This window comes from Opisthorchis viverrini (genome assembly GCF_000715545.1).
Source record: "Opisthorchis viverrini unplaced genomic scaffold opera_v5_125, whole genome shotgun sequence".
NCBI classification, from domain to species: domain Eukaryota; kingdom Metazoa; phylum Platyhelminthes; class Trematoda; order Opisthorchiida; family Opisthorchiidae; genus Opisthorchis; species Opisthorchis viverrini.
The window spans coordinates 1035703-1047784 of NW_008751786.1; the positions used below are offsets into that span (position 1 = coordinate 1035703).

General features: G+C 41.6%; 1 protein-coding gene across 1 annotated transcript in view; it reads left to right on the top strand.

Moving 5' to 3' along the window:
- The window catches only part of T265_06343 (hypothetical protein), a gene marked incomplete at both ends in the record, with an annotated part of 118735 nt that overhangs the window by 26426 nt on the left and 80227 nt on the right, over window positions 1–12082 (top strand). The window contains 4 exons of the mRNA XM_009171576.1: window positions 232–628; window positions 1662–1696; window positions 6047–6293; window positions 8896–8960. Coding sequence (XP_009169840.1) covers window positions 232–628; window positions 1662–1696; window positions 6047–6293; window positions 8896–8960 — 744 coding nt within the window. The remainder of the gene's footprint in view (window positions 1–231; window positions 629–1661; window positions 1697–6046; window positions 6294–8895; window positions 8961–12082) is intronic.

Here is a 12082-nt window from a genome sequence, read left to right on the forward strand (position 1 = left end):
CCGCCTTTGAGGGGTAGTGTTTTGGACAAGCAAATGTTTAGCTGATAAAGTTTGAAAAAGCTCCTGGGGTCTCATAACTCATCTCAGAAATTTCCCTGAGGCTGAAACCTAATAACGTGGTGCCTGAGTGGGCAATAATAGCAATTACATTTTGAAGTGTGCTGTTATACTGAACTGTTGAAACGTAAGACGAGACAGGTCTTCATTTTTTTTCACATTTCTCCTTTGCAGCATCAGTATTTCGCAGACAGGCCAGCTAGTGCACGCATTGACTGGGATCGAATTGACTGGCAAGCTCTGGATGCATCATCAAACCCATTTAGTTTGAGTAATAATGTCGAGAAAACTAAACCCGCGGAACAACTGGAACAAATTTTGACTGGACATGCGGAATTGGTCACGGAACCCGTGGAAAACAGTGCCACAAAAGAGGCAGAATCTATCCTAGCCAAAACGGAAAGCAAAGTAAAGGCAACAGATGGCACGTTGACGGAAATATCAGGAACTACAGAGCATGCGAGGAGCGAAAAACATTGTGACATCCGGAACGTCAGCTCGGCGGAAAATGTTGAACAAAGTTTAGCTGAAAAAGACGGAGTCAAAATCGATTCAGAACTAGCTTTAGAAAGTAAGTGAACAGCTCATTTTACGTGGGAGGAATCGCTGATGCACAAAGCCTAATTGTATGTGTTGACATGCCTGAAAAAACCGATACTCATTTTGCATTCCACACAGGATTCTCCGAAACCTGTCCAAGTTATTTGTCACCTACTATGTGCAACGGAAGACGGATTGCTGTTCCCTGGAACCACAGCTTGCAGAACTCGCTTACATGCAGCGCGTCAGATTTAGTGTTCACAAACTGCTGCCCGTTTGCTAGTAGTATGAGGAAATGCGGAAATTTCAGTGGGTGGGTTTTCGCCCTTTAAGAGAAGTCATTTCAAGCCGACAGCAGTAAAGCACTACACAGCTGTGTCATACTTATTGGGTCTCATCAGCAGTGCCCCTCTATCAATCCTCCAGGGACTCCCGAAATCGTGACCTTGAAAACCAAACCTTTGGAGCTTGATCGGTTGATCACTAGTGTGATAAACTAGCACCAAGAAAGGATGAAGTACCACTCATCTTTCAAACACGAAATTTACATCACGTGGTCACGTGTTGACTGGCTCCTCAAGTCAGATAGAAATTTCATTCGTCGTCCGTTTTATCATTCCTTTTAATCTACTTGTATTTTGTTGATAATATGATAAGATTTAGGCGATTCTCCTGTCACTAGTTTCAAGTCATTCTGTCATGGCATTGTCATCTGTACTTGTAGAACAAAGGCATTGTTGTGCAATTGATATAGTAAACAATTCTGTCTCAAAATTTTCATCATAAAAACGTTCAGGTGGATTATTTGTACTCTGTTGATAACGATGTTCGGTTAGTTTGTGCCTTATTCGCTGGGATGCTCGTTTTTAATAAAAGATATTAAAACAAAGCAACAGAGTGTAGCAAACGGGGAAAACCAAAAGGCCCTAAAGTGCAATTGCCGTCGAGAACGGCAGTAACACTCCCGAGACGCTCGACGCATGTTGTGCTAACAATCATATTTTTGTAAAATTCAAATTTGTGACACTCTACTCACCAGTGGTTTTCGTACGATTGGTCTACAGGTGCTCCGGAGGTGGATACAAGTAGACCTGAGCGAGTGAGTTATCATTTTGTACATCAAACAAAACTCTACAAAGTAGTTACGTCACCGCTTTATGTTCCAATCCTTTTCCCAGCGTAGCCCGTTCATGTTCCTTCATTGTATTTTCGGCACATTTACTGACGAAAAGAATTGAGGTGGAAAACCTAGAATGGGACCTTGTTTTTGAATCTGGCAGAATCTTGTGAGAAAAAACCACACCAAGTATTGGAGTAAAAGCGTGATGTAAAAAAATTTTGATATGATGACTGATCGATTACATGCATTTTCCAATACAATGCCTAAAATGTTTCCTCAGAATATGTGAAAGCGAGTGTGACAAATTCTAATTCTGTGGGTTTTTCGATCACAGTTCATTGGTACTGCGGTTCTTTTTTGATAAGAAGTTCCTCTGAATTTTTCCTACATGTTCTATAACAAATAAACAGTGGCATTATCCTTAAAGATAGCTCATTTTAATACGCCACTTTATTGGTCCTTTACTATGTTTATTCCTAGGCATATGATTCGCATTCTAAAAAATAAGTGCCAGAATATTATAGCTTAGCCTCTATTTTGCCCAAGTCATGTTACGGTTCTGTCACGCAGCAAGCAAACAATATGATAATGCGGATTGTGGCAATACTCTATCCCCAGCTATGTTGCTTGACTCCTAGCACGGCGAATAGTAAGAAGACGAAAACCTCGGACATAAACTTTAATAATCCAACAACACACGGTCAACAGGCGATGCCCGGAGCTTCCGAACCCAAGTCAGTGGAAAGAATGGAATCCTGTACGTGGTCGGATTTAAATCTCCTTGGAGTATCAATAGGCCATTGATTTTTCATAGTTTGACCTTGAAGATGCCGGGAGTTCGCTAGCACACATAAAAACACAGCGTTTTCTGGGGGAGATTCATATCCCCAACAAGTCGCTCTAGGATGGAAAGGCTGTCGTTAACAAAATGCCCGTTATACCAACGTTTTAATAGCCTAAAAAACGTCACGTTTTAACGCTTCTTGTTACGGTGAAAGCCTCAAAAATGACTGTATTTTGGCTCCAGATCTAAACTGGATTAGGTTGTGATCGGTGTTTGTTTGCAATAATTCAACTAATATTGTTTTTGAAAGTTTGGGCTGAAGAAGGCTCAGTGCTTAAAGCGAAAACTTCCCGACCGGAGGGTTCACGGTTGAAACTCGACCGCCATATCTTGACTTCTCCTTTCTCGGCTTGATCAACCTAGGAGTATCTCGGCCCCTGTGCTTTTCAATAGCTAGGCACCGGCTAAAACCGGGGTGGTTTGACATGTTCGAATAGTTGAACGATCAAGTTCCATCGTGTTTTACATTCGAAAACCAGATTATATGTACACAAACAAGATGAAAAGCAAAAAAGTGGAAAAAATGTTTTCTACAGTTGCGCAAAAGTTGGACAAAAGGCTTATAGTAAAACTCGCGTTTCTTAATTTAAAAAAAGGTCTATACAACGGCTGATTTATCCGTCTAGTTTGTTGATCGTATCTGTAAAACTTTATTAACATGTGAAAAATCACAAGAACTCAAAAGCTTTGCAAAGTTGAAGGTTTACGTAAATCTACATTTGAAATTAGTTTAATTTCCAAGTGAATTTTTCGGGCCACCACATATGGAGTTTGGTGTTCGAGTGATGACGATAATCGATGAAATTTCGGCAATCCTGCCGCCTTAGAGCGTTTCAAGTAGAAATGTTTTTTTAGTTTTTGCCACAAGGGCAAATGCCCTTTTATATCCACCATGGTCTAACTGAATCACTAAACAGCCCTTGTAAAACAAATGTATTTAGAGAATATGTTGATGAGGAATTTGTTCTGTTATGGCGTCCGAAAATCAGCTTTTGACTTTATCGTCATTAAGGTCATTGAATTCGGTTTACTTTTTTGACTTTTGACAGATATTCTCAGACATTTCAGTCATCACTCACGTCTCACATGCAGCTATGCAACATGATGGTTGCAAAAGCGATAATTTTCACAATCTATAGTTTACACGTAAAAATTTGAAAAAGTTAACGTTATTCTCAAAGATTAGTGCAAACGAAACACTGGTCTTATCTATCACATTTGCCTCGCATGGGTTAATTTCTTGTGGGTTTCTTGAACTCACACAACGGGCGGAGTTTCCTTATTTCAGTCAGAAATGCATTATTACTCTAGAAATTAACCTAATGACAGCAATTCGGTACTTCATAGACATTTGGTGCGCAGCGCGTGACGCAAAAAGTTTAGTTTAGCTCTTTAATTTGCCCTCTAAGCACGATACAGATACACGTGCGACAGTATGGGAAGTAAATGGTCAGGGTTTTTTTTCGCGAAGTCGAACTTTTACAAACGTCCATCAATCTTGGTCATACTCATACTGGCTGGATCACGTGGTGGTTGGTCACGTGAAGCCAGGACATTGGGTTTGGTTCGATCGATATTGCTTCCCAAAATAGCCGGGTGCGGGTTCGAAGATCCACATGAACGGATATCTGTAATGTATTGTATACCGGCTTTACCAAAAATGTACAAGCGTATTGAAGGACTGACTTAATGCCCACATGCTTGTTCGTTCATGCACCTGTCACTGTTAATATGCGTAAAAGTTGACGTCTCTATGAAGCGTCTCACATCAATAAGTATCAAATAAAATTCACAAATCGAGTTTTCTGTGAAAATCATAGACCGTTTTGGGACAGAGCATTCTCGGATGAAAGTCTTGGCAGCATGGACGGTCCACTGAATTATCCGTTAAATATAGGCTATTTACGCTAACGGGAATAAAAATTATACCTCTGTAGTATGCTACTCATAAGGTTGCTGAAAATCCGTCGACAGCCCACAAGCGGTTTCGCCCATTTTGGAGCTCATCAGGTAGGCGCAGTCCCCGGGTTTCCGTCAACGCTTTCCGTTCTACTTGGAACCAAATTGCACAAAATGAGCGAATATACAGTCATTTGCAAACGAATTTGGTTTTGTGAGAAACATTTTGTTCCTGAGTGCATATTAAGAGGTGGGTTAATTAAAACAGTTGTTAGATTAATTTATGCTTATTTTACTAATATAATACCCATGCAAGTGTAACTTCAATGTCTAACTGTTGTCTGAGTAATCTTTTCCAATTTGTTCAAAAGTATCCGAGTACTACTGGGAGGAGAATTCGAACGTAAGCGGTTATTGATCATCTACTGAATCGGAACCATTGTCCAATGCTTATATGTTCTAATCTCAGCCTCACTAGTATATTAAAATTAGAGACAGTGTTAGAAATGATCACATATAGGCCATCCAGAGGGCTGTATCCAACAGAGACAGTCGAATTTGCTAAGGACGAGGTTCGAGTCCAGTGCTTGTCCATTTGGCGCGCCGAAAGAAAAGAAAAACCAATTAACATGTCGAAACGGTGATGTGTGATAATTAAAATGGTATGAAATTCGGAGGGACAAGCTTGAAATACCTGGACATATATTGCGATACTTGGGAATCGTTTAAATTTAGGCAAGCCCATTTAAATACATTTTTATCAAACGTCGGTCCTCATATAAAAAAGAACAATTGTTGTCCGCTTTAGCTGCTTGCGTCACCATCGGATAAAGTTGCCAAATATGGAAGTAGAACAAGCCAGATCACACAACAAACAGATAGGTTAATCAACATTGATACACTCGTTGTCAACAGGTAACGTGTTCTTGCTTTAAGTCAAGCATTGTGCTTTATTTGGGAAGATGTTCTACGCATTCTTGGATATATATATACTTAGTTAGCGCAAGGCACAAACCGAAAAGCCCGTGGTTCGTACCCAACCCTGGCATCTTGATTGTTCCTGTCTCAGCTTGGACGGTTTCCCAGCCCTCGTGCTTCTTTCGGGTGGCATGACAGCTAGGCACCAAAAGGGTCTTCCAGCTGAACAAGTATTACTACTCACTTTTTTAAATTTCTGGATCAGACGGAGAGTTATCCATGATTTTGTTGCCCTTAAATGCAACATGTTACTCTCACTTTTAGCATTTACTGTTGCTTTGAAATAGCCGCTACTTAGAGGGAAATTAGCCTAGCGAGTACGCTCGTCTGTACAGATTTGTATCACATACGTATACATGGGTTTGCTGAACATCTGGGACCACGCCATGGACTATCATGGAGGTTAACTGTTATCGGTGTTTGGCCGGTAGTATGTAACAGGCGACATGATATAGACGACCCCATCCATTTCAATTGATGCGGGTTGGCAGTTATAAACAAAAATTGTGTTTTACTGACTAAGTCATGATATGCATTATCCATTGTATGAAAAATTTACGGTCTCCTTGGTTCGCATTTAACTGGCTAAAATTTCCTTCCTTTGACAGGAAACCGACCAATGGTCACAACCTTCCCGAGATGAGCATAAGATCGACTTGAAAAATGTTGGTGAATTGTCGGATCCGATCGGAAGCAAGATTGTTAGCGCTGAACCAAAGACTTTAAAACATGAAGCCAACACTCTTGAAAGTGAAAAGACAAGTGACCTTGAAAATACGGTTACCACAGAATCTAACGTCCAGCGAACGGACACACAAACCGTTCCTGTTGAGGATCAAGAACACAAAAATGAGGGTAGGTTTGTTTAAAAAGAATACCTATAATAATATAATGATATAAAAAGCGACACTGTCAGTTTCTCGGTGTTTCTGTTACCCCAAATAATGAATTTTCAGGTGATACAGTTGACTGAACTGTCCTACGTATCTTACCCCATTACTTGAAAATATCTTGGTCTCAAGGTTCTTAAAATCAGGACAAGAGATGGTGCTGTTTGATACAAGTACACATATGCTTGCATTTATGGTGAGCCATCAGCTTACTTGCATCACTCCAAATATACATTCATGTTTGACAAGCACTACCAAACACCGTCTGCTAAGATGCTCCTAACGAATTAGAATGTATGCAATTTGCTATATGATTTCATCTACCTCACGGTTCGGCATGCGCTTCACACCTGCAAAGTTTAAGGTGCTACTGCAAGACTGGGTGAGCTCGAACCCTAGCCTCATGCTTGCGGATGAACCGATTGAGATACTAGACAAACTTGTTTACATAGGCAGATATTTCAGTCCCGGTAGTCTCGCGAAAGATGATATTTTCATCCGGATTGGAAAGGCCAGAGCAGCTTTTGTGAACCGGCGTCACCTGTGACGTAGGCGTGACATCAGCTCCTCTGTCAAGGGTCGAGTTTGCAGTGCTGCGGTGCGCTCCATATTACTGTACGGATCGGAAACCTGGCCATTGCGCGCCGAGGGCGTCAAAACACTTTCGGTGGTGACCATCGATGTCTACGGAACATTGCCAACAATGCTGAATTTCATCGAATGGTATTCGGGAGAAATAACTCACCCCCGAGAGATGAACTCATCACACGACATCGGTTGCGCTGGCTTGGCAACGTGCTGTGTAGGCCAGAGGACCGACTTCCTTGAAGGGCTCTTTTCGCAGAACCAAGTGGAGGGTGAAAGAGAGCCAGAGGCGGTCGAACAATGACTCGGCAGCGAAGTGTGAAGGCCATTACCAGCAAACTCAGCCACGCTGGTCATTACCGTCTTCCGGGATGGGACCTCGAGACGGACCATATCAATGGTTGGAGACATTGTCAGACATGGCTCAGTCGCGCCCTAAATGGCGCTTGTGCATCCAAGCTATTGCCTTCAATGCATAGCTCCCTTCCCCATTCCCCCACTTAGCAGTCAACCTACAGTGCTGTATCTACGCACGAATTGATCAGCTCCCGCCTCCAGTGTGCAGCTACCTACCCCACCTTCCCGAATCACCGGTGAACGAAACTGTGGCAGCTACAACCACTGTACGACAAGTACGCGGTTATTACAACTGACTACAGCTGACAACGATGATGATGATGATGATGATGATGATGATGGTTTTATTTTTTTTTTACCAAATTTTCCTGAGAATGGTTTTAAATGCGTTACATTATGAAAGATGCTTGTCCACATGTTAAAAAAATTGGAAAGCAAATTCGGTCACCCACAACATAATTCAAACGACTAATACTTAGAAGGCCCAAGTGTTCGGTCACAAGCTACTAGTCAGTAGTATGATTAACTCGCACTTAGCAGGATATAGCGCCACCGATCATTCACCCATTGCATTCACATCATATGATCACGTGTACGTGGTGCTTCGCGGTTTTTTTCCATAGATTAGCTTCACTCACCGGATAAAATCTCAGTTGAAACATTTCGAAATCTTTCCGGACTAGCCCACATATAGTTCAGAGGATGACGAGCGAGCTTCCCATACGAGAAGTTGCCGCCCAAGAATCTACTCAACAAGTAACCATGTGATGTGGATTCTCTAATTGGAGAATGAGAGCGATCCTGTATTCTGTATGAGCTAACGGGATCAGCTGCCGGTTACCAAACGATTAGGTGTTCGAACCAACTGTAGGGATTCAAAAAGCCTTTCATTTTTGTGAGATCCGTAATTCTGATGGTTCAGATTAAGGGCGAGACCAGAGGACAGTTTTAAAGCCCATCAGTGAAGGTTGACTTTACTGAAGGGACAAAAGCTTTTCAAATCCCATCAGTTCATCGAACAATAGAGGGTCCAGTCTTATACCGATTAGAGAAATGGCAAATACCAAACCAAAAGTAACAATACCACACGCCTTTTTGATCGCCGAGAGACAGCTTCATTTGAGTTGAAAACTGGATCGATTTACTGGATGCTCTAGTGTGCCTGGCTACTGAATTTGTTCTTCACCTGAGCAGTTGTATATTTCATACAAAAATTACTTTGCTGTTGCCACTAAGAGTATAAATGTTATATTAAAGGAACACCACATAAAATGCAGTTTGGGATTTTAAGAGTTCTGTTCTGTGAGCATAATTCTTGGTTGTACGGTGATACCTCGACAATCAAGGGAGTTATGTGCAATATGAGGACAGCTGGTCAAAATCGAGCGAGGACAGAGCCCACGTTCATCGGGCTCCAAGCTAATCATCTGTGATCACTATAAGACAAAATGTCCTTTGGGTCTCCAAGACTTTCCACATCTACAAAATTTATTTTAAGAGTCCTGTCGCGCTGCTATTGCCGTAATTTAGATGTCTATATCATCTATTCTGTTCAAGGTTCCGATTCTAATATGATTTTGTCACAAGGGCGAAATCCACAGTTTGGTGTTTCATCTATTTTACAGACCATCCTGGCGAAAATCTTGCTTGCGGGGAGCCGAAAGATGTCAGTACCTCACACACAACCAATGTGAGTTCAGCTTCGATTCATCTTGCTTGAAAGTTGAAATGTTTACTTCAACTATGGAGGTTGAACAACAGTAGACCGGACATTATGCTGCTGAATACCCCAACCAGGAAACTTTTCAGTTGTCATGAACCTATTGATGTAATTAGTATTGTCCTGATCGACTAGCCTTCAGAGTACAACTACGAGTGGGTCATTTGTTAGAGCTTACAGGTAGCTTTTTATCGATGATTTACGTTGATATGTTGCAAACCAATCGCTTTTGAATTCGCCCTTCTACCGATACTAATATCATTGTTTTAGGAAGCTCAACATGAACTCGTCTTCAAGGAAAACTCTGGCAACTTGTGTAGTACTAAGGCTATTCTTTAGCTTACATACAGAGTAAACAATCATTAGAGCAGCGCTGGTCTTAGTTGTGGTCATTTGCGATAATTTTTGAATTCCTCTTTTGTTTTGCACAACCAGGTGGGCTTTCGCGGTTCCATCGACCCTCTTGGGACTGGAATTCATGTGTTTATAGCTACCCATGGGCTTTAGAGTTCACCTGAACAGAATTCACAAGAGTGAAAATGACAAATGCCCAGTATTTGTAGACGGTTTGTGGATCATGACATTTTATCGGAGATTTCATTTTGTAAATAAAGGCAGTCTATGCTGAAAAAACTGAGTAGAACTGGACAAGTGTTTCTTACTTTGGGATTTTTAGTTGAGTAAATTCCACTAGGCGACGCAAAGATTCATATTCACAGCTTATTGGTCAGTAGCTGAACGTTTTGTCATTCGGTCACGAATGGTCGAACAGAAGTGTGATTGACGTTCAGTAATGCGTCATGTGATCCTGACTCGATCAATCAGCCGAGCGACAATTTCTCAATGGAGGACTCACACAGAATGTGCGATCAGAGTTAGTTATGAGGTACAGATAATGGGGTTCTAAACTCACGAGGGAACTTTTATCCTGGAGGAAAATTCGACCTACAGTGAAAACCCATGAATCATTGTAAACCGGCTTAGTCTCCTTTGGAAATCACTAACAATCTCAACGGAGGACTCACGCAGAATGTGCGATCAGTTAGTTATGAGGTGCAGATAATGAGGTTCTAAACTAACGAGGAAACTTTTATCCTGGACGTGAAGTCGACCTATAGTGAAAAGCCAGGAATCATTGTAAACCGGCTTAGTCTCCTTTGGAAATCGCTAACAACGCGCATGTTCCCAGAGACTTGCCAAATGCGCGCTGGAAATTTTTCGTAACACTGCCTTGCTGCTATTCAGTGTAGGTCTATATTACAAAATATCACTGTTTATATTAGTCGTCTTTAGTTTTAGATATACTTATTGTTGTACACACAACAATACACACTTTTAGTATGTAACAAAAAAGTTAGATCCATTCGGCCACGAGTCTGGCCACGAACCGTGATGGATTCTATGATCGTATGGCCAACTAATCTGTGGGAGGGTCAACTTGAGTCAGTGAGTTTAGGACAAAGCACAGTGCAACAGAATAAGCCGGCCATTTCTCTAAATAATTAGAAGTGATCATTCAAAATCTGATACAAGCCAAACGCACGATGATCTGAAAGAGTGAACAGGATCGTGTGCTTTTCCGTTCTTACGTCTGATCCAGGTTACTGCAAAAGTGAAGATTTAAGAGGACTTTAGTATGCATTATCGATTACAAATTTTCAACCACTAGAAAAGACACTGAAGATTACCGAAACAAATAAACTACCTTTTTATATCGTCTAAACGTCCGAAAGTGGTGCATACACACCGATAGGCCCTTCAAATCGCACTTCGCATCTTGGACAGGTTTTGAGTAGATACTTCATGGAGTTTTTTTCTAAAAGAGGACAAGATTAGGTGAAATTTCAGATTTCCTAGTGGGAGTGCGATGCCATTGTATGTGTACACCCGCAGCTGGATGACATGTTTGCCCTTCCTACGAAAACATCTAGTATCCTGCACCAGTTTGAATTTCCTAGGTGGGCAGGAGTACAAAGATAACTATTTTGTCAGGTAACTTCTACCTAATTGGACATACTGAATTAACCTCACTAGTAGTGTGTGATTACCTCAAATTCGTGGAGGTAAGAGGAAACTCGGTCCTGATGGGGGCCGATGGACCGAGTGGTTAGAGCGTGCATTTAATGACCGGAAGGTCCTTGGTTCAAACCCAACTCCCTGCTGCTCGACTCTCGCTGTCTAGGCTTGGACAACCAGGCAGTATCCCAACCCTCGTGCCTCCTTCATGTGGCATGGCAGCTAGGCACCGAAAGGGTGCTACAGCTTAACGATGCTGATGCTGGTCCTGATTCCCGTTTGTGTTTTATCGGGGATGACTTGGTTTTCTAAGTGCCACTTTGGTGTAGATGTCTTGACGAGCGTTTGAAATATTTAAGCTCATCCTAACATTGAGAAGCGATCAGATCAATAAATCCCTGTTAAAGCAAGGAATATCAACACTGTACCGGCAATCACTATCGGTCTTAGGGTACAGTAGTGCAGGAAGTGCGACGGCGGACTGAAAACACGAAATAGAACACAACTACTTATGAGTAATACGCAGGAGGAAATTTGTGATATTTCGTCACAGCAATGAAAAGTTCCAACCTATTTATCACATTGGTGACAATCTGAACGGTAACAGATACCGAGATAACCAGGTCCTGAGGCTTTTTTGAATTCTACCTAGCGATCTTCACAATGACACCGTTGTGCGTCGATCTTCATTATAAAAACTCAACGATGGGTCCCAAGACGGATGAAACCGGTCGTGGGCCATCGAAGAGTTGTCAGGAACCTGTTGAACAGCTTTCTTCAAAAAATTCAAATCCTTCTGAACGATTTTTGTACCTTCTAACTATAATAAAGAAAATAGTCAACTAGTTCAAAGTTAAGTTTTGCCGTAGCTTCACCGCGACTGCTCAATCACTGCTAAATATTTCATTTTTCCGAAAAGAAGGTTAGCCATCGGCAATGTGTGTTTGATGCTCATATTTTTAGAACAAGTCGAACCAACAAACGCTTTAGCGCGTATGTTATCAGTCCTTATCACTTTTAGTATCCTAGTATTTCTTGATCATATTGAATGAGATCACCCCGTGCGTCCATTCATG